Below are 22,938 nucleotides of genomic sequence, written 5' to 3'. Positions count from 1 at the left end.
TCACTCTCATTCTCTGCAGGACGTACGCTGTTGTAGGGCTAAAGGTCTCCTTTTGTCAGGCTAAGGTCAAGTCCCTGGTTGGCAGAGGGCAGCCCTTCATACAGGCCTGTCCACGGCGTATTGGCAAGGGCTCAGGTTGGAAGCTGCCGTCTGCACTGCCGGGTAGGTGAAGTTGGCGTGCTGCTTGGCCTTCAGCCGCAGGCTGGCCAGGCTGGAGTTGCATGTGTCCCTGTACATGTAGGGGCTGGCTGTTGAGGCGTAAGGACAGGCACTGGATGAGACAGCAGAGTTGAGGCTCGGGCTGTTCAGGTTGTTGATGTTTCCCAGGTTGTTGAGGCTAGAGGCCGGTACTCCGGTCACTGCGGAAGGGACCATGGATGAAGGCATGGTCATTGAGGTGATGGAGCTAGGTGGGGAGAACATGGGCTGGGAGGAGAGGGGACTGACGTTCATGGAGTTGAAGAATGGAAAGCTCTTGGCCGAAAGCGGGCTGGTGGCGAGCCCCTTGGTGGCCCAGTTGTTGTAGGAATAGCTGGAATACACGTCATCATAAGGCTGCATCAGTCCATTGAACTGGGCTCCGAAGCTGTTCTTGCACAGTTCAGCCTGTTGGTTCCTCTCTCGTTTCCTCCATTTAGCTCTGCGGTTTTTGAACCAGACCTGCAAGAGAGAGAGAAGGAGGGTATGGAAATCGCTCTGGGCTGTCCTGGGAAGAGGCCTTGCCCTGGTTTCTTTGCCCAGCAAACCCAGAGCAAAGGGCTGGGGATGCTCCCAGGGAGCTGGGAGGCTGAGCATCAGGAAAGTTTCAGCAAGATGTCTGGGCTGCAGGGTCATCTTCCAGCAAAAATCACCACTTAGATCAAATTCTAACCACTGCCATTTCACAACACACACTCAACTCACCTCACTCAACAAACAGATGCCTTTTATATGGGGAAAAGAGAGGAAAATACTTCCTGTATTTCTGAGTGACCAAAGCCAGGAGGTGAGGTTGGAGCTGTGTGACTTGGAGCAAAGGATTTGGGAGATGTGTCTTGAGAGCTGCTGAACAGAGGAAATAACCTCTCTTGTTTTTACTTTACTTCAGGACCAGCTTGGGGTGGGGTGTTATAAGTCTGTCTTTTAGCAGAAAAATCTGTTAGTGTTGGAGGGGCTCAAACAATATAACTTCCTAGAGCATGGAAGCTGCTGGAACGCTATTCATGGTGCTGCCAACTCATATTTCTAGTAGCAGGGAGAAGCTCTCATTCCAGCTGGAGCAATGCCATGCCAAGCCTGTGATTGGACAGTGGTTTATGAACTCCAAAGAGTGCCCTCCAGCAAAGCTAGGGCTGGGGAATGATGGCACTGCAAGGAAGGGGTCTGCTAGGTCGAGGCAGCCAGCTGGTGGTGCTCTGTGGGGCAGAGCCTGGGCTTTGTATCTCCCTGTGTAAATGCAAGGTGGCCTTGGGTGGGGAAGGCACCACCAGCACGGGGTGATATGTGTGTGGCTCGATGTGTCAAATCTCAAGTGTAGAGTTTGGTGAGGTGTTTCCAAGATGGAAATTTTCTAGTGCTCCCAGTTCCTTCCTTGATTTGGGGACAGTTTTTTCCTTGTATCACAGCAGGCTTCTTCCCCACAAACACAGGCCCAGGAAGGTGGAAGAGCTGCAGTCCTACCCGGACTCGTGCCTCTGTCAAGTTGGTCCAGACTGCAATCTCCTCCCTGGTGCTCATGTCTGGGTAACGGTTTCTCTGGAAAGTGGCTTCCAGCTCTTGGAGCTGCTGGCTGGTGAAGTGTGTCCTCTGCCTCCGCTGCTTCTTCTTGAGCGAGCCGTCTTCAGGGTTGGAGTCGTCCGTCTGGTTTTGCTGGGACTTCTCGGTGTCTGTGTGAGAAACAGAAAGAATGGGAGAGATCGCCTGAGTTAACTTGAGGGCTTGGATGCAGCTGGGGAGCCTATCCTTGGAGCAATCAGTGCATGCTCAGTGAGGTCCCCCTCCACTTCAGCCACCATTTATGGTCCCATCTCCCTCCCTTGTCCTTGTGAGCAGACATCCACCCTGAACCAAAAACAAAGGCCCCTTGGTGCAGCACAGCCTGCCCTCCTTTAACTGCCATAATAGATATTGTCTTCCAAGTGACTGGACTTATATTTTCCAAACTCCCAGTCTCTGGTTTTCGTCTGTTGCAGTTCACATGGGTGATTGTGGCAGAACTTACCCAGGTTAGCAGGTTCTTACTCTGCTTAAAACTCTCTGTCCTCTAGAAAAACTGAAGCGAAATTAACGCTTATGGCACAGCAAAAGATCCAGTAATGTTGCTGTGGACAAGTGATGGGAAAAGGCAAGTTGCCAATGATAGCAAGTTGAGGCTGCTTAATTAACTAAACCTGAGAGACACAAATTTTCACCCTTCCTCCCTTCTTGGTCCTCTACCTTCTTACTTAGGTGCACATATTTTGATTTTTAAAAAGTAGGAAAGGGCCTCTCAGACCTTACCATGAAGTACTCCAGCACCTCCCTTTCCTCCTGCCTCTGCCCTTCTCCTCACCAGAGACTCCTCTCCTAGAGGCAGTGTCTTTCATTTTGTTGCCCCCTAAATGAACATCTCAAAACTTTCCAGTGGTCACACTGGTATCTAACCAAAACATACAGCTCAGCTTCCTCCTGAGCATTGAGCCCATGTCTCAATGCTGAGCTTTGGGCTGCTGTGGCTGGAGGTGAGCAGCCAGTTGCTTTCCTGTGCCACAGTCCCTTTTGGTGCTGTTGGAACTCTGCAAACAGGGGCAGAATGAAAAAATAAGTATCTTCCCTGTAGTTGTCCTCCATAGATTGCCCAAATGCTCGAATGGGATGGTTTTTTTTTTTTTTGATGGAAGAAAGCTACAGCTTGTGTTTAATTCTGCTGAGAATCATGACGAGTCACCATAGGAGAAAATTATTCCAGTGAAAATAAATAATTTCTGATGTTTAACTTCTCCTACCTCTGATCTAGAAGCCAGATGAAAATCAGGCTTCAGCAGGAGGAGAGGTGTCCTTTTACAGTGGGAAATAGCTAAACTAAATAGAAATTATTGCAAATAAGCTCCCAAACTGTTCCACTTGGAAGAAAAACCTTTAAAAAAATACTGGCATCACTATGCTGAAATTCAGATTTTTGTTTGGTTGTAGTTCTTTTAGTGGAAAGCTTAAAAAGATTCAAAGTCCAGAAAAATCTGAGCATGAAGGTGTCTGGTACAGCTCCTTGAAAAGCAGAGAGGCAAGAAAAGAGTAGTGTGGAATACAGTTAAGAGAGGAGAGAAAGGGTTCCTCAAGCCAGATGGATATGCTCTGGAAATTAGGCTCCATCTTTTCCATTTAGCTTTTGTGGGGCATAGTGGGGAGGCTTAAAAGCATCTAAGCCCTGACAGAGAAAGGACTCTGCTGCAAGGCAGTGCTGTGCCAACAGCAGGTGCTTTAATGGAGCCCAGCCCTTGAAGATGCTCCTGTCTCAGGAACCTGGTGCCACTACCCTGCTGTTCCTGGAAAACCCTCCTTGTACTTGCCTCTCTCCAAAGGGAGCAATGCTGGGGCCACAGGAGCATTTGCAGAAGGGGCGCTTGCTCACAGCAGAGAAAGGCCTGAGTGTGGTCAGAGGTTTGCTTCTGTGGGTACATCTTGCACTGACTGAAGCAATGTGGGTTCCCCACAGGCTCCTTACCACCCACCTCTGGTTCTGTGGCACATCTAATGCTATCCACTAGCAGGAATGTGAATGCAGGGAGAGCGAGATGGCCATTGTTCACAGCAGCAGGATGTAAGCTGGTTCTTCCAAGCAGGAAGGTGCCATGTCCTGTTCCCAATGCCAGGACCAGCTTGTGTTTCCATCCAGGGTGTATTTGTACAAGAACTTTCACAGTCCACTCTTGAAACAGACATAGGAACTGAAAAGTGGAACGAAAGAGCTGCCTGTGGTCTTGTGGTAGGTACTCTTCTCATTTCCATGAGCATCTTTATGTGGGGATCCCAAGTTCAGCAGGACTCTTGGAAGCATGCTCTTAATGTGAATTTTCTGTTAGTGTTTCTTGCCAAGGATATAAATCTGACTTCTCTAGCTGAATGCTCTAATCCAGTATTGGAAGGGGGAAAAGTCATGCGTTATCCGTCTCCAAAACATTAAAAGGGGAGCGATGCCACCACATCTGAGCTAGTTATTAGGAATGGCTCAGTACAGAAGAACTGACAACATTTAGTTTGTTTGTTCATCTGCTGAGCCTGTGTTAATTAGGAGCCTGATGCATACAGGGGATATGTTCTCACCAGAGTCCCAGACAATTGTTGGTTTCCAAAGGGGCTGTTGTGAAGCAGGAGGCTGTGCCCTAATCAGGAGTTCCTGCTCAGGACTGCCCTTCACGCAGGAAGAAACTATACCGAGAGGGAAGGAGAATAGAGTGAAGGTACCACTGGCTTATGGACTGCATCTGGGTGGAAAAGATAACCAAGTATCTTGCTTTGGTATTCGTCTTCTCAATGCCTTCTGGTGTAGAACTTTTCATAAATCTTGTTAAGTCTAAGAAGAAGTAGGAATCCCAACTCTGAGCCAGGAAAAATTCCTGCAGTTACAAGTTCATCTTGTCCTCTTTGTTTCCATACCTACTACCTGTGGCTCTTTCTGAGCATTGCTTATAGGGAGTGTAATTTTTTCTGCTTCCTCTCTATGCAAGGAAGAAGTGCTCTCCATAAATGGGGCAGAGATTTGACACTGCAGTGGGGACCAGCAACGTAGCAATACAGGGAAAGAAGGGAGCCCACATAAAGGATGTGGGTACCCAGAATCCATGCTGAGGGGGAATGTGGGGCAGTTCTTTGCCCACCTCACTCCTCATCCTTGCTCTCTTCCTACCTGTGCTGCCTGACGAAACCAACAGAAGGGGGTGTGACAAACCGTGCCATGCTATCAGAGAACACTTGAGATCCCTGAGAGCTGAGCTCAGACAAGCAAGGTTTGTGTTCGCTTCCTCAGGATCTCTTACTCTGTGGATGAGTGAAACAGGGCCAAAGAGAAGTAGGAAAGCTGCTCTCCTGAGGAGAGTCAAGAAGTGCCAGAAGTGCAGCCCCGCCCTACCCCGGGCAGCCCTTGGTAGCCAGCTCTGCTCTGCCTGACACTGCTGCAGGTAGGGCTGACAAACACTCACCTCCCAGAACCATTTTATTTCTAGACCATTTAAGACAGTGGGGAGTGATGTAGCCAGGCATCCAGCATTTATTGTCACCCCAGAATAGGTTGTGGAATATATCTCGTGCACGTTCGCCCACTCAATGAAAGGACTGCGGTCATAGCTGGAATTAGCTGCTCATGTCTAATGGAAAAAAAAGTCAGCGTCTGAACTGGCAGTTCTGTGGCATGCCAGGGTGGGCCTGATTGGGAAGGCCACTTGAATGGAGACGCTGCCACGCATCCAAAGCAGCTGACGAGGAGCCACTGAGCTTGGGGATGTGCCCAACTAAGGTACAAGTGCAGTGTGAAATTTGGCGGGTGGATCCGCTGACCATAGTCATCCCACCGTAACTCCCTTCATGATACTTACTCTGGGGAATGTTATTCTGCATCATTAACTTATTAGCATTTGCACATGAGTGAGCCTGGAGGCTTTACACGAAGAACAGCAGGCTGTCCCCAGCCCTCACCTCCCCTCATGCTGGCACTGGCAGGAGTAGCTTTGCATTGTCTTGACACATCTAGAGTAGTAAGGGATGGAGCAGTCACCGAACAGATGCAAAATCCAGGGGAAGCCAGAGCATCTGGTAGCTGATTTCTGAACAGGTGTGAATGGTGATGTTTCTTATTCAGAGCCTGATAAAGAATGCAGCAGACTTGGGGTTTGTTCAGCCTTTGGGAATGGTCAGAGGCACCTCCTGGGGAGAGCAACAGCCTGCTGCAGAGCCTTGCACCAAGGCACAGGTGAATGGGCTTCTTCAGTTAAAGCAGGAGCAAGACAGTGCTTCCCTTCCTTCTTATTGCCTGAACATGGGAAGTTCAGCCCACAGTTTACCTTTAGCATTGAAAGTTTAAACCTAAACAATTTAAACAGAGTTAAAAAAAAATAAAAAAGGGGCAGTTCAAAATTTGGTGTAGCCTTCTGTGCCTTGAATAAGATTTCCTACGTTGTGGGGAGAGCTCTACTGCTCTGGGGATTCTGTTCAGGCAAACACAATAAAATCTTGCCTGGGCTTTGACCTGGCTTGTCTGGCTCCTGCCTGCCATGGGCTGTGCCCTCTGTGAGCAGTGGCTACCTGCAGCCAGGGTGAGGCAACCCCATGGCTGGGATGGTGGTCTTGCCCTCCCAATGGATGTCACTGCCATGTGCACCCCTATGCCTTCTCCCTGGGTGCTGGGACAGCCATGCTGCTATGGCATTGTGCTGGCTCCCGGCACAACAGGAAACTCAGCGTATCCCTGGGAGCCCTGCTGCCAGCTCCTGTAAGCCACTGGCAACCCAGATCGACCCAAAACGACAGGTCAGGGTCCTTCTTGCACCTTGAGCCTTGCACTCACCACTGTGGTCCTGCCCTTTGCAGCTGTGCTCGTGTTGAGGAGTTCCAGAGTCCGAGAGAGACAAGGCTGGGCTGCGAGCCTCTGCGTCTGCCAGAAGGTTGAAATCCATGGGGCAGGGATGGGTGGTGGAGGAGGAGGAATCTGAAAAACAGCAGTCACAGGGTGATCAGGGAGACAAATCTATGTGTGTGACCTCTCCCCACACCCTCCAGCAGGGACTTGCCAACCCTTGAGGAAAGGTCTAGGAAAAGCAAAGGATCCCTATGTGATCCTTGGACCCCTCTGAGTTTCTTGGCTGGAAAATGGACATACCTGGCTTTCTGCTGAGCTTCTCTATAAATCAAAGATCATCTAGTGACACTTCTATTTGCAGCCTTCAGAGAAAGAGCCTCCAATTTATAGGTGACATTCAGACTGAAATAGCAACGCCGGGAGCATGCTGTGTAATGGAGATCTGAGGAAGTGGTTCTGGGCCAGCCAAGGGCTGTTAGCACCTTCCCCAGTCATCCCACCTCTTTCATCCTCCCTGCCCTCTTTCTCTCTTGCTTCTCCACAAGCTGGTCAAGGCCAATTAAAGCTGTCCAGAGAGCACTACATGCACACATCCCAAAAGAAAAGCACTCCTGTGCCTGGCACTGATACGAAGGCACATCTGCCTGCACAGCCACTGCTATAAGCAGGGACCCAGGCAGTATAAGTGGACTCCTTTGGGGTACATAAGGACCTCTGGAACCTGAATTAACACGGGAATCACATTACACGCCCTTGGGTGCCTGGGAACCAGTGATCCTGGCTGCAGAAGCAGTTCACTTCTAACCTTAGGTCATCCTGACTGAAGGCTCCCCATGTCCCCTCAAGTGACTGTTCTGTACTGGTGAGGCATCTCCCCTAGATGAAAGCATTCCAATTGGGAAGCTGGCAGTGCTGCTCCACACAACTGCAGGAATCACCGTGACTCCTCTGCCACCTCTTTCCTCACCTCTCTATCTCAAGATCAGTTATTCTCATGATTATTCTCTTGTTTGCTTCCTTGGGGCCCCTCCACCCTCCACCTGTATTGCCCAGAGGAGCTCAGCTGAGAGCACCACTTTTTTCTGGACCACACTTGATGCTCATGAAGAGGCAGGTGTGAAGCAGTAAGTGCTCCAAGTCTGGCCACATCCCCTTGGAAAGGTGAGCTGGCCCTGTGCTAGCCCTTAATTTGAGTTTTGGATCATAACCCTGACAAATGCAGGATGTTGCATTGTCACCGCTGCATGGTTTATGAAGGCTTGGAGGGGCTTCTGAAACTGCAGCCACCTCCAGCTGATACCTCACCTTCCCAGCTAGGGATCCTCTCCCTCTAAAACATAACAGCAGCCAATGCACTGTGCCAAGATCTGGGACCCCTGGGTTTAGGGAGGTTTGGACCAAGTGTTTGGGACTTCCAAACTGCAGGTGGAGGTCAGATGTGAAGACTGGATTCTAAGTGGTGAAGGATTGCTCAGCCCCTCAAATCCATGTGCATCAGGGAGGGAGCGTGCTGAAGGCAGTCTGGGCTGTGCTGGTGTTTAGACATGTAAACAAGAGATTAATCACAGAGCTGTTGCACCTCCTTTGGAGGTGGATGACAGTGACTAAGAATGTATTTTCAGAGCTGTCTAAAGCCTCCTGTCAATTTTTGCAAGGCTGCCACCAGGGCCCTTGGCAAGGCTGATTCCCATACCTGCAGCATGCTTCCCAGGCTGCAGTGAGAGGGCAGGGAGCCATTTCTAATGGTTATCTGGCTGGCTTCTGCAACTGATCTCACTCACAAAACCCCTAGCCCTCCCCTACACTTGATCTTCATTCCCAGCCTTTCCGAGGTACCGGAGGATCTGTCTCAACATCGGCCTCAGTTACTGCTCTCTGGAAGAAGCATCTAATGAAGGGCCCTGGTGCTGTTCCCCAGACCTTTGCCTTGCTCTGGGCTTCTCCTCTCCTGTGGGAGAGAAGTGGCAGGACTCCATCTTTGCCAGGCGCCTGGTTTCCATTTCCACCTCGTGGCGAGCCTGACCTTTGATGTCTGCCGGCTGTGTTAAGCTCCTGGCAGCAGCAGGGTACAGCCCTGTTGCTTTTTGCCATGTGTACGTACACGAAGTGATGTGACAGGGGCTGTGTTTTCTTTAATACCTTTGCATGGAGTAGGGGGAGTCCATCTGCTGCTGATATTGCCATGGCTTTTAGCATTACTCTCAGAATTATGCAGAAACGCACAGTGAATTAATTCCATGGATTAAGTCTTGATTAAGATGTGTGTCACTTTGCTGTCTCAGAATTTATTAAGAGCCCTTCTTGAGGCTGCAGCAGATGGAATTTCTGCCCAATGTTTGTAGATGATAATTTCCCCTCTTCTACAGCCATTTGCATATGATTGCATCTGTCAAGCACAATTTCCTCTCTTCTAGGGCTTGACTCTGTACTGGACCAGATTTAAGGAGGAATTCATATTCTTGTCTTGCTGTAACTCAAGGACAGTGTCCTTCTGTGCAGGGCCCGGTATGCTCTTTTTTGCACATCTTGCATTGCTTTCATGTGTGCAAACTAAAGTGAAGACAGAAAAAACAGGGGGTGATGTCTTACAGCTGATTCCATAGGTATAAAGGTACAGGGCTCAGCAGAACCCAGTCCTGCTATTGAAAATTCATGCCCCATTCTTGACTGCAGTAGTGCAGCAGTTGCAAGGTTGATCCAAGCTGCTGGACACAACATAGCATGCTTGGCCTGCCTCAGAGATACAGTGGGCATCTAGATTAAAACTGGTATTAAAGTGTGGCCAGTATTCAAGATGAATCTGGGACTTGTAGCTGAGCATAAGTTTGCTTTCTGAACTGAATTTAAAACCATGAGGATTTCGAAGAGGAGATGTTGTATGTATATTTGTAATTGCCTAATCTATAGCATGTGCCATATGTGGTGGCATCAAGGAATGCCTTCTCAGTTTGCTGTGAGGAGGTCATGGAGAACCAAAAGCAAAGGGAGCGGGGGATCTGCTCACCATAGTTATAAAAGCAGGAAAAGTCTGCGATGGGGACAGCACGTGAGCTCTGTACCAGTGTATTTACCCAAAGGCAACCTCATGCTACTGACACAAAAGGCTGTAGGTATTATTCTAGATTATACAGCCCTTTCAGATTCAAATAAAGGAGCTTTCTTCCACATTGGTTAGATCTAACTCTAGGCAGAGACACTAAGAACATTAAGAAAGTCAATGCTAAGCCTTTGTGGCATTTCTACTAAGTGGTTTGCTTGGTCTCAAGGAGTTACTGAAATTGGCACCTCAAAAACATCTTTAGATAAAATCAAACTTATCATCTCAATTTGAATCTTCATCTCACTTTCTTTTAATGTAAAAAACCAGTTTTCTTTGCGACAGCTCCTGTACTTGCACCATGCAGCCAGGCTTGCTCAGAGGTTTCAGTTTTGCAAAACTAGCCATGGCTCCTAGCCTGCTCCAGCACCTTTAGCTCTTTCCATCGACGTATGTTAGTGCTCCTGAGATAAAGGTTCCCAAACCTTTAACAAACACACCTCTTCTTCCAGTCACTGTGTGTGTGCATCCTCTCCTTGGTGCCCAGGAGAAGGTGTTGGGGCCACCTGCACAAGACCCTCCAGCCAGACAGGGAGTTGCCATGCTTGCTCCACAGGCATGGTGGAGGGCAGGAGAGCAGTTCTGGCTTGAGGCTTTTTCTCCTTTCAAATTCACCTCCTTTCTATTTCTGCCTCAGTTCCCGGCTGCCCAAGTCAGGGCTATAGGGGCAGGAGAAGGAGGACACTCCTACATGAGGAGGGCAACCTTGTTTACCAAAAAAAAGAAACAAGGGTCCCTGTGACCCTTTTACTGGCTATCAGTAACATGCTGCTCCATCACCAGGAAGCCTTTGCTTGTTCGGTTGGTTGTTTTTTTTTTTTGAGGGGGCAGGAAGGAAATATAAAGGCTAACTTCAAGTCTGGTAAGACTATAGGGGTGGCTTTTGTGATGTGAATGTTGCCTGTTGAGAGCTGCCTTCAGACTGAAAGTGTGCTGCTTGACACTCTGCACTACCAGGGACCTGATGCTTCAGGTTCTTAGGCAGCAGCACAAGGACCACTGGTGACCCAAGGATAGGAGGGAAGCCCAAGCTGGCCTGTCTCCAGCAGATCAGCACAGCCCTGTGGACCTGTAAGCTTCCTCCGCTACCTCTACCTCCGGACAGGGACACGGCAGCTGAATCCTCTGTTTGGAATCACTGATCTCCACAAAGAGTTCAGGGTTATCCCTCAGGCTGAAAGGCACTCTGCAATCCGTTGGAGGGAAGTGTCCTTTCTTTCTTCCATCGCCTGAGGTGAAGGTATGATGTTACACTAGATTCTTAGGGTCAGAGCTGTCTCTTCTTGCTCCATCAATCGCAGAAGTCAAACTACTGTGAGGAATCCACAATTCCTGATGGAGTGTTGCTGATTGCTTCACTCTTCTCATGCTCACATTCCCTGTGTGCTGGGTTACTTTTAGCAGAGACAGATATTTGGGACCCTATTTAACTGCACATTTTCAGGAAGATGATCTGCCTCTACACTATGGACCCATGAGGGGCTGAGCTAAGGTGAAACAGCCCATGCCTCTTCCTCTGCTGCTTGTCAAAGAGGAAGTGGCTGAGGCTGTGCTTGTTCCCTCCTGGAAGAGCATTTTGTTCTCTGGATACATGCATTTTTTCAGGGGATGGTGCCATCAGAGTGCCTGCAGGCTGGGATTTCAAGTGTCACACCTGCACAGCACATGAATTGCTCAGCAACCCGGGAGTCTCTTTGCCAGCCAACACAAGCACTGCCTGCATGGGGCTCTTTCCCTGCTGCTAGAAAGCAAAAAATATGGGATGCAAGACAAGATTTAATCTTTGTTTCCTCCAGAATATAGAAATACAACTATGGGGAGACCAGGGTCACCCACTGCTAAACATCTCAGTGTAGCTTTAAGTCTCTAATCTTAATGGAATTGCAGCAGGAACCAAGAGTGACCATTAATCATTGGAAGATAAACAGCAGCAGCCAACTGGTGACCCAGAGCACAGGGCCATTATGGGACAGGAGAGACAAGCTGCCTGCTTCCAAAAACATCAGGCTGTGCACAGCCCCAGGCTGGCTGAGCAGTGCTTTCGGGTGCACACTCAGAAGTGGATCGCTGACCTCCAGCAAGAGCTGAGTCACAGGTTATAATAAACTTTATTTCTCAATTTAGTCCTTGCAGCTGGGCACTACCCCTTGAATTCTGGCACTGGGTGATTTCACTGTGGTGTGTTCTACTTTGAAGCCTGGAACATGATTTGGGGGGGTTATTCCTCCCATCAGTAAGAATTGCCAAAGCTCCCTGAGGCACTTAGTATCTTTGCTGTCAGAACAAGTTGCCTGGCACTACCCCGCACACAGTGTGGGCTGCAGAGCACTGCCAGCAGTGCATGATGCCATGCAAACTGCAGCAGCCCTGGCCCTTGCTGCCAGGCTCCCTGGCCACAGCTGGCAGCACAGGCTGGCTCTCTGACAAGGGGGTTCAGATTGTTTCTCATTGCGTGCATGGCTCTATGGAGAAGTTTCCAATAATGTGAGGTGGGGAGGTAAGGTGCTGCCGCTGACTTGGTTCATGATGTAGGTAAAACTACTTGACTGTTCTGGGACTATATCCTTCATCTCAGAAATCATGTTAATGAGCATATCTGAGCTGGTGAAGGTAATGAAGCAAAATTCCTTTAAGTGCTTTTAGATCCTCAGATAAGAGGTGTTAGGGAAATGCCCAGCCTTGCTGGACACTGCCTAATGCATTTCCCCGGGGCTGGCGGCAGCCTGCAACATGAGAGCAAGCTACTTCTTCCTTCACTTTGGCAGGAACCTCCCACTGCAGAGGAGGGTGATGGCTGAAACTTCTGCTCTGGGCAGCAACGAGTTAATAGATTGCCTGTATTCTGGAGGATTATCACAATGGAAATGTCCCAAGGATTGACAGCTCCATACCCATGTCCACAGCAAAAAAAGCCCACAATGGAATGTGTCCCGTCCGCTTATTTGATGGGCCACACTGTGCTCCTGTGGCGTGGAAGTGCCCTCATGTCACCATGCCCTGTACACGGAGCATCATTCTCCCCAGTGGGTGTGTCTGTGGCCTCCAGGCTGGTGCAGACCCTGAAGCTGAAGCAATAGGTTTTGCAGAGACAGGGCAACGTGCTTGGGCTTGGCTTAAAGCAAGTTACTGGCATTAGTATCTGTGGACCTCAGTGCTGCCCTTAGCCTACCTAGATAGTTTCTGAAATAGCGCACAAAATTCGGAAATTAATTTCTAATCCTAGCACAGAAGAAAAAGTCCTGCTATAATTTCTGCAAAGTTGTTTTTTTCCCTAAACTAAACATTCATACTTCTTGCATTCTTGTAAGCACTGTACAGCAGGTCTTGCTGTGTCCAGCTGGGTTTCCAGTGTCCCTTGGATGCTCTGCCTCAATGGGGCTTTTGACACCTCGGCTCTCTAAACCAGGACTGTGATTTTCTTTCTGACAGACTATGCAGCTATATTAATAAAGCTATGCTTTGTTACAGCTTATTTTGTTTGTTAGGCATCTGGAACAAAATAAATCAGCAAAGACTCAATTTTGCCCAAACAAATTTCAATCGCACAAAGTTGCTGGTGCGGTGTGGCTCCACAGTGCAGGAGTGCTGGGAGTGAGGGCATGGTCTGCAATTATGGGGGAAGAAAAGTCCTTCAGGGAAATTAATCCCTTTGTTTTAGGGAAGGGAGAAAAGAGACGGATTTCAGTAAGAAATTCTTCCTGTGAAAATCTTGCAACCAAAACAAAGGACCTGCTAAAGCATTGGCCTGGCCTGAACACAACGACCCCACTCTCGTCCCTGCCTGCCCTTGCCCACTCCTGCAGGCCCATCAAGCTGGCTCCAAAGCAACCCATACCACCACTGAGGGAACTGCCTGTGCTTGCATATGAGAAATAGCTGCATAGCCACAGCAGACAAGGGACTCTTGCAGTGCCAGGAGCTAGATGAGACAGTTGCAAGCCAGGATCCTAGGCGGGGATGAGAGGTGCAGGCAGCCTGCCTGCAGCTCAGGGCCGGACACGCGCTGCTCATGCAGCAGCAAAGGCCACCAGGGCCTGGCATCAGCAGATCGGTATGTGTTGCTGTATTTATTTGGGCGATTGCATGAATTTGACTAATTATTCTGGCAGTCAAAGGAAACTGGCCCAATTCCTGTGGGGGCTGTGCTTGCAGAAGCTGGGCAGAGTCTGTGGCTGTAAAGTTGGCCCATTTTAGTGAGGCACAGATAGCAAGATCAAGGACTGGAGCTTTGTGACTCCAGCTGCTGTCAGGAGATTTGTATGCAGATGGAGGGGGCAGTGGGTGACTCAGATTTTATCGAAGATGTAAATGATTCTCACAATTAGTAAACACACTTAAGAAAGCCCCTAATCAAGCAGGTGATGCAGGGGGTTGAAGGTCAGGAAGGATCCCCTGCCATCGGCGTGTCACACCCTTACGGCTGTCTGACCTCGGTGCGCTGTAGAACTGCCAGTGTCTGCCATCCATCAGCACTTCTGCTGGAAATCCTTTCTGGGGAAGTTCGACTTGATAATAAACATTTGTTCTATGACAAAACTTGGCAAAATCGGCAGCTAGAAAGAAGTTGGTTTTTTTTTTTTTTTTTGGAGGGGTGGTGCTAGATTGTTGTTTTAAGACAACCTGTCAGAGCCCAGAAGGTCGCAGAGCTGCCAAGGGAAAAGGGGTGACTGCCAGGAGTGCCGTGATGGCCCCACCAGCCACCATGGCCACAGAGCAGCTCCGTTGGCTAAGACAACAAGAGCCCAGAAACGCCTGGCTTTCTCTGAGGGATGTGTTGTTTCACAGTGCAAACCCACAGCGTGAGAGGGAGCCGATGTCTGCTGCGTCTGACTGTGAAGTTTCATGATGATTTGTCTTTTTTTTCCCCCCCCCAAGCAATTTATGTTTAAATTTTTTTAAAGCTCTCTGGCAGGAAGACCCTTGCAGGACGAAGGCCGCTGTGAATAAAACAAGCGGATGATCTCAGCCCGCAGTATCCCTCCTCCCCTCTTCCTTGCGATACTGCAGCTGGTAGGGCTGGGGCGAGAGGCGAGTGGCTCCGGGAGGGATGCTGGAGCTTGCTCCCCCACACACTCCGTCTTTATGGACCTTGCAACATGTCCCGAAGGTCAGCCTGTTTACCCAGACACTGTTTGAAGGGGCCGAGGAAGGCGATTAGCAAACACTGTCGGGGCCGATCCTGCAGCGCTTTGTGCGGGGCCTGATCTGGCAGGATCGGGCCCGCGGATCGCCGGGTTTTCCTGCTGTGCACCCGCAGTGACCAGGGACATCGTGGGTATCGGGGCCGAAGAGGAGGAAGGGCGGGTGGGCAAGCAGGGGGGGCTGGTAGCCCCTCTCCCGCAGCTCTCGCCCAGGTGCCCCACCCGGGGCAGTGGCGAAATGTCCCGTGTCCCTAAATCCAGGGGCACAAAAGACATTGCAAGCAGCAAAACCAAGAGGTTTGATTTGGGGGATCCTGAAATGCCGTGTGCTGCCTAAGGACAGTGTACAAAGTCTGCTTCTCCTTTTTTTTTTTTTTTTTTTTTTTTTTTTTTCTCCTTCTCCCCTTCCCGGTTCCCCCGCCAAATCCTTAGTTTTTCCATCTGCTCGAGGCCACATCCCATGCGGAGCCTTGGGAGGTAAGCAGTTTGGGTGGGTAGGAGAGGAAGCTGCAGAGCCCTAATTACTCAGCCAGTCTGGCCCTCGGGCGATCCCATCAAAGCGGCTCGGAGAGAAAAGGGACGGGGCAGAGGGATGTGAGCCGTCTCAAAACGCTGCTGCCTGGGTCACATCACCTCCCTCCGACGACGGGGCAGCCTGCTCCGTACAGCCAGAAATGCCTCTGCCCGCCCAGCCCCTTGTCACCCTGAGAGCAACCTCTCCTGCAAGGAGGAACAGAAGGGAACGGCTTTCCAGCCTCCCACCCTGATCGGGACTAGGGCATATCTGAGCTCAGGCACTGGTGGTTTTAAACACCAGTGCCAGTTTTAAACACGTTATTAAAAACTACCCAACACATATTAAGCTGTGAAACCCTTTAAATGCGACACAAAAGTGCATATTCTGCTTTGGTATTTCTCCCTAGTTAGGTTATGGATCCATACCGAGACTGACCTTTATAGCTCAATTAATTTACCATAAAGATTTAATTTTTTTTAATCATTCTGATACATCCAGTCCTCTACAAATTCTTACTTATTTTATTTTGAAAGAAAACCTGCATACATTTGTTTTAAAAAATAGCCTTGCAGTAAATGCAAACAAAAAAAAGAATCCCAACTTGTAGAACTGGAAATTGGGATATTGTGGAACCAAAAATAAATCTGATGGAACAAAAAGGGAATTTCATGTGGTTTTCATTGTCAAGTCTAAGCTCAGAAACAAACAGGAAATAAAAATGGCTAAAACAAAAGAGATTTCTTTTAAAGTGTGTTCAAATCTAAGTGGGGAGCTGCTTTATGTGGGAGGGATTCTATGTTTATTTGCTTTTCAAAAAAAAAAGTAAATAAAAATGTCCACACGCAGACAGGTCAACTTGATTTAGAGTGAAATCCTCATGCTTCACAATGGTCATTTATAATCATCTTTTTAAAAGAAAATTAGACTCGCATAAATAGCAGCATTGGAAGGGGAGAAGAGACAATGGTGGTGGGAAGGATGCTTCTGCTTTAAATGCAGTTTAGGGGAAGAAGGAACGAAGAGGGAGAGAGGTGAAAGTAACTGCAAACTCTCCAGTCATTAATTTTATTCTATTTTTGTACTTTTTCAGTTTTTGCAGGCAGCTGTGCGGGTGCTGAGCCTTCCAGCCCATGCCACACCATTGAAGCTCCCCAAGTAGCAAATGAATGTAGTTATTTAAAAAGAGTAGCCTGTAGGATCAGGACTATGAAATCTAGAGTGGCATATGTACTATATCCTCCCAACAGAGGTGTTTCTTAGGTTCTCAGATTGGGATTGTGGAACTTGTTTGATAGGTGTTTACAGATAGGTGTCTCAGTCACAGCAGTTCTTATGGTGATTTTGAGGGGTTAATTTAGTTCAGGCAGGACCCAGCTCCCCCAGGCTGGGGATCAGCTGAGATGCCTAGTAGCTGCTACAGCCCTATTAATGCATCTCTGAACATTCTGAACAGTTGAAAAGTCAGACGGACAAAATTAATAGCAGTTTCTGCAAACCCAGCTCTGGTTTCCCTCCTCTTCTGCACTATTCAACGGTGTGTAAGTCTTTATTTTCTGGTGGAGTTGCGGTTTAGGAGATAGCAAAGAGCATCAGATTGAGGGTCTGGGGACAGAGACTGTATTTCTAGCCCAGATCAAGTAATTCTGCCAGAGCTCAGTTTCTCCTCTGCTCAGATATATTTTCCTTCATGCTACAGCATCCAGAGATGCACCTGTGGAAAGGCTAGGAGGATCCTGAGAAGGCAGATCATAAGGTGCAGCTCTTCAAAAGCAAGTGCTATGAGCTTAGACCTGGACCCTGCCAATCAGCAGGAAATTTCCTATTTGTGTGCAGAGGATTGCCCCCTTCCTGAATCTGCTTGGTAATACTCTGACACTCTCCAGCTCTTTAAAGCCTCATAGTAGAAATGTTTCTCAGCTTCTGCTCAGCTGGATCTCCTAGTTCCTTCCTGAAAACAACTTTATTAATAGTTAATTTTTGCTGAAAACCAACAGATCCACTGCTAACCATCCTACAGGAATTTGTAGCTCTGGCTAGGCTGCAGTACCTGTCCTCCTCTGGCATCAGAGGGAGATGTGGATTTCAAGCAAATCCTTTCCCACAGAAGCAACCCCCTCTGTGCCGAGTCTGGCCCTGGTCCCTTTTGCTGCCAAGCTTCCAGGATCAGCCCGTGGACTCCCTTAAATGCCCCAAGGAAGCCCAGAGCTAATAACCAGCTTCATTCAATTCCCAGTCACATTATTATCCAATCTGCCAGAGGCATTAATATTCAGAGGTGAGACGGGAGGAGGGCAGGGGTGCTGGCGAGGGGGAGCAGCACACAAAGGGGAGGAAGGGAAGTGTGGCGGACTGGCCTCAGAAATCTTCTTTCTCCAGCCGCCTGAAACCCCAGCCCATCTCAGCTGGGTGTTGACAAGAGAGGGTTCTTCCTACAGCCTCAGCACTAACTTCAACGCCAGCTGGTAGAGGCTGTTCCCCAGCCAACAGCAAATGCCCGGCCTTGGGACAGCCTAATGCCCTCAGCCTCGGGTGGCCCTCAGCAAGAGGGAGAGCTTTGCCCGCTCTGCCATTGGGCCCTAAGTAAATAGCCATTTTTAAACAGCCAGAGAAATAGATGAGCCTGTTCAGAGATGCCACAGCCAGTCCTGTTTCTGACCATCCTCCCTCCATGGCCCCACAGTGTCATCCCGCTGCCTTCCTGATGCAGGGCACACAGCATGAAACCAGTTCTCCCCATCTGGGACTTTGTTCCCAGCCCAGGTACCTCCCCTGTCCCCAAAGCCAGGGCACATGTGCCAGGTCACGAGACAGACCTCATGTCCCCAGCTCATCTCATCTTCCTTTTGGAGCGGTCTCCTAGATCAGGTTTCTGGTTTTTTCTTTTTGGCAGTCTCCAAAGTCAGCCTCACCTCTCAATCTCAAGGTTTTGGGTAGCACCTGACAGAGGGAAGTTGCCATTCTTTTTTGCCACCTCTCTGTAGGGTACATTAACCAATACTTTTGCAATCCAATGACAATTTGCAGATCTATTAATTGCCCGAATTAAGCCCTTATAGAAATGTAATAGATATTAAGTGAGGCTTGCAACAGTTTCCCTGACAGAGATTGATATTGGTTCTTAAACCAATGTCTTAGACAGGAGACAACTCAGGAATACAGGTGGGCTTTCATGGGGGCAACCTGGGCTGCAGGTCAGGCAAACCCAGTAACTACAGTAACAGTAAGAAAACCACTACCCTCGCCCAGACCCCTCTCCAGGCTGTCAGGGAAGGATCTCCCTTGTGATGGTTCCTTGTAAGAAGTACTAGGCATGGTGCAACAATTTGTTAATGGAAAAAAAAATAATAAAAGAAAAAAAAAATCAAACCCTGCTCCGCTTCAGCAGACATTTACAGAGACTGAAAGCAGCTACCATGCTCTGACAGTCCCTCAGGAGCCCGCAGGCAGCCCTTTGTCCCTCACAGCAAGGCACCATCAAAGCCTGCACAAACACCCATCCCTTCAGCTCACCGACAGACTGAGAGGCTTGGGAGGTGGTGCCGGGAGCCAGGGAGACCCTGATCCCATTGCCAACAAGGTGGTCCTTTCCCTGTCTTTGCAAGGTGGGACAGGAACAGAGGTGACTTTCCTGAAAGACACCTTCCTGAGCAGTTGCTTTTAGCATCTCCCGAAATTGTAGAGGGGATAGAGCCATTTCATCCTTGGCATCCTCCAAGCCACGGACCATGTGTGGAAGACCCACAAGCTTGTCTGGGGGACGCTAAATTTCTCTCTTTGCCTTCAGCCCTAGACTCCACTTAGAAAGTGGACGGATCGTGGTCCCATCGGTCGGGAAGCTGCCTCCCTCTCAGGTGAAGGAACGGGGAGGCAGATGAGAGACTGGTTTTGATTCCTGCACCGCCAGCTCGAAGCATCGCCCGGGTGCGGCGGCCGGGGGCTCACCGCCCGAGCTCTGCCGGGCACCGGCGTCCTGCAGCAGCGTGCTCCTCTGCGGCCGCCCGTGCGCTGCCGCGCTCTGCACCCGGTAACCCCCAGGCCGGGCGGGAAAGGGGCACAGAGCCTCAGGAGCCCCGGTCGGGGGACCTCTGCCCCGAGCTGCCCAACCGCAGTGGCGACGGGGGGGCTGCGGCAACCCCCTCCAGCGCCTCCGCAAGGCCCTGGAGCTGCCGGGGGGGAATCCAGACCCCTCCCCACTAGTCCCCTCAGCTGTCCAGCCGCGGGGGCGCCGGGTGAGGGGCCGACAGGTGTGTCCTGCTCGGCGGCACCGGGCCCGCCACCCCCCCTCGCCGAGCCCGCTCCAGCAGCTGCGGCGACGCGCGGGTATCGGCCCCCGCCTCGGCCGCCCTCCCCCGCCAGAGCCGCGGCCGCCGGGACGAACCCGTTCCTTACTCTCGCTCTGAGGAGGAGGTCGGGGGAAAGGACAAGGGGGTGCCGAGCTGGCGGGCTGGCCCTTCCCCCGGAGCCGCACTCGTTGAGCGGGGAATAGCCGGGGGAGCGGACGGTATCGGTCTCCGTCGGGCGCCCGCTGCAGTTGGCCGGGCTTCCCAAGCACCAGCGAGGCGGAGGGACGCCAGTTTGCACCGTGTCCCCGGCGCCGGGGAGGCGGGAGAGCCCGTGCAAGCGCCCGGAGGTCCGACCGCCGGTTCTGCCCGCAGCCTCCCAGCGCCGGGCGGCCGCGCTCCGCCTGGGCGGCTCGATGGTCCCGGCAGAGCCGCCACGGGGGTCGGTGCTCAAGCCCCCGCCGCCCGACCAGGTCTATTATTCCCGGTCTGGTCCCCGGCACCCCGTCCGCCGGCGCGCCGCAGCTAGCGGTGTCCCGGGACAGGTTCGCTCCGTCCGCAAAGACCGGCTCGCCTTTTCCCGGCACTACAGGGAGGTCGGCTCTGCTGTAAACAGGAGCTAGCCCATTACATAAATATCATTTATCCAACTGTCCAAAAGCCGTCGGGCTGCCTTCCTTTTCCCCAGCGACGTCTCCCCGCGCCCTTCTATCCCGGACCCTGAAGACAGCTGAGCCGCAGCCCGCAGCGCCGTTATTTACAGCGAGCCCCGGCTAATTTAAACAGCCCCAGCCCCGCTCGCCCGAGTGGAAAATGACTAAGTTTAGTAACGGCAAGAGACTCTGGCTGCGCTTGTCGGGAAGGGGCCCGCGACGGCCCCGAGGGGACGGCTGGGGCTGCGGCACCCCGGCGGCGACGAGTTGGGGGCCGCCGGGCCCTGCAAGGACAGAGCAGTGGAAGCGCCGCGCCCCGCCGGGCAGGCAGCGCTCCCCGCAGCGTCGGGGGACAGTTCCGCCGCGCACAGCCCCGGGACCCCTTCTGGACGGCAGTGCAGGGCGCGATCCGCCCGCTCGCATATCGCTGCCGCCCCTTGCCGCCCGGGTAGGCGACGGAAGGCGGGCCCCGCACGGGAGCGGGGCTGCCCCGGTGCTGCCGGGCAGAGAGCGCCGAACCACCCCGCTGGGGATGCTCCTACCCTGTGCCAGCGTCGGAAAGGTTACGGCCGGCCGGGCTAGCATGAAGGGGCTCACGGAGAAAGAAGGGGAGAAGCCCACCCGGGAGGCCGAGGACGGAAAGGCACTTACAGCGGCTCCAGATGAGGGCTCGGCTGGGCGGCCTTAATCCTGCGAGAGGGGCAAAGCTGACCCCCGCCCCGCGGCCCGGACTGCTCTGCCGCTGTCAGAAAGTAAATCCCCCCGGCTGCCCGGCCACTCTGCGCCTCGCTGCCGGCCCGCGGCTCACGGGGAGGGCGGAGGCGGAGGGCGCCGGCCGACTGCCTCCCATTCACCCTGGCCATTCACTTTATGGCGGGCGGCCGGCGCCCCCGCCAGCTGCACCGGGCGCGCCGCTCCCGCCCGCCCCATTCCAGCTGCGCGCCCGCCGCCCGCCCTGTCCAGCGCCGCCCGCCCTGGCCCCGCCCCCGCCCCGCGCCGGCCAATCGTCCCGCGCCTCATTTGCATACGGCGACAGCCGGGCTCTCGGATTGGTCAAGGCGGGCAATAGGCCCCGCCCTCCCCGCGTTGGCCCCGCCCCGTCCCGGCCGCGGGGCAGGGTGAGCGGCGGGGCGGGTGCGGGGGCAGCTCCGGCGCGGGGGCTGCGGCGCTGCCGCCCGGGCTGTGGGACAGGGTTTGGATGTGCACGGACACACTGCTGCTGTCCCTGCAGGCACTGCAGCCTCCTTCAGTGCCTCGCCATCGGTACCCTGTGCTGAGCATCCGCGCCGCTCAGTACCGGCGCGGCGAGCCCGTTCGGGCTTTGCAGTTAGAGCCACCAGCCAGACAGAGGTTTCTGGGGGAACCAAGTCCGTAGCCGGCTGCAGGAAGCGTTCCCCTGCACGATGGGGATGTTTAATCATAGGCAAGTTACCGGACGCACTGTTGCGGCTCTCGGAGGTACCGAGAAGCGCTTCCCTGCCGATACTGTGCCGCTCCTCCGGGGACACGGCGGCTGCCGGCTGTGCGGGAAACACCGCCCTCCTGCCCGCTGATGGCTCTTTGGGACCCCAAATGCTGCTTGTAGTTTAGACTCCAGCCTAGCTCCCACTGAAGTTCATGGCGAAATCCCGGTGCAGGAGGGCAGGGTGCGATCCCTCCTTGAATGTCCCCAAATGTTTGTTCTCGCTACAGCAAGTCTTGAATGTGTTTGCAGACACATTTCTCTCTAAGTAATTGCTTACAGGGAGAAGTTTGTAGAAGCTGGGGTTAGCCTTTACGTCCTGCCCTGGCTGCTGAGCCCAGGGGAGAGGTTTATCCCTGTCAGGCTCTTAGGGAGCTGGATGCATGATTCTACAGTCTGGTTTTCTTGAGGTCATTCCCATGTCAACCTGCTCTCCGATTTATGATGCCAAAGGTCACTGTCAAGATCTTCCACTGACACATTTTAAAGATTAGGAAATAATGTTGTGAGAATAGGAGTGAATTTTAACCCTGGATGATTTACCAGCCATATTTATGGAGCCTGCTAAATGCATAACATGGCATATAGATACGTATTGGAAGATAAATGCACACAAAGCACCACAGCATGTAAAGAGAGGTTAGGCAGACAGAGGCATTATGTATTATAGTTCCAAAAATATGCACAAACACGTTAATTCAGTAGAAACATAGAAAGTTGAAAAGGAATCAAAATGTTGACACACTTATGAGAAATTACCATGGTTTCTTAATGGTAGTAATCTGGGGCTTGTGTTTGCCTTACTGCTCTTTTGTCTGCCAAAAATGACAGCAAGCTAGACCACATCTTTTTCCAGCCCAGATTTTAATCCATCCTAGCAAAGGCTTGTCTCCATCAGGAGAAGCAGACACAGTATAACAGCACTAGCACTTTCCACGGGGCAGTCTGTCTCTATGACCACATGCCACAGGGAAGCTGAAAACCCTATGCAAGGTCTGCAGCAATGAAGGGACCTTATTTTGAATTTCCTCCCTCTCCCTCCAAACCTTTCACCATCAGTAGCCTGCAGAAAATAAGTCAGAACTTACACTCACAAGTAATAATGAAACAAATGTATTTTTAGCTATTTCCCTTGGGCACTATGTCATAAGTTTGTTCCCTGTGGATTAGACCATCCGGGGACCTGCAGTAGGAGTCTGTCATTAAGGCATCCTCTATGCAACTGCTGGACTGACCCCTGAGGGGTCTCTTTGGGAGGGAGG

At 51.5% G+C, this 22,938-nt stretch overlaps 1 protein-coding gene across 1 annotated transcript; it reads right to left on the bottom strand.

Annotated features, from left to right (window-relative positions):
- Nucleotides 1-96: 96 nt before the first annotated feature.
- Nucleotides 97-20,952, bottom strand: PITX3 (paired like homeodomain 3). Its single transcript, XM_050305745.1, has 4 exons — nucleotides 20,866-20,952; nucleotides 6,515-6,655; nucleotides 1,660-1,865; nucleotides 97-660 (listed from the first exon to the last, which is right to left on the bottom strand). Exons 2-4 carry the CDS (start codon nucleotides 6,621-6,623, stop codon nucleotides 97-99), a joined length of 879 nt encoding a protein of 292 aa, XP_050161702.1. The 5' UTR covers nucleotides 6,624-6,655; nucleotides 20,866-20,952.
- Between the last annotated feature and the right edge of the window lie 1,986 nt (nucleotides 20,953-22,938).

Source organism: Myiozetetes cayanensis, unplaced genomic scaffold, assembly GCF_022539395.1.
Source record: "Myiozetetes cayanensis isolate MyiCay16 unplaced genomic scaffold, myiCay2020 scf10, whole genome shotgun sequence".
NCBI lineage: Eukaryota > Metazoa > Chordata > Aves > Passeriformes > Tyrannidae > Myiozetetes > Myiozetetes cayanensis.
Note: the sequence above shows the minus strand (reverse complement) of the source record. Positions and strands in the feature narration are given on the sequence as shown.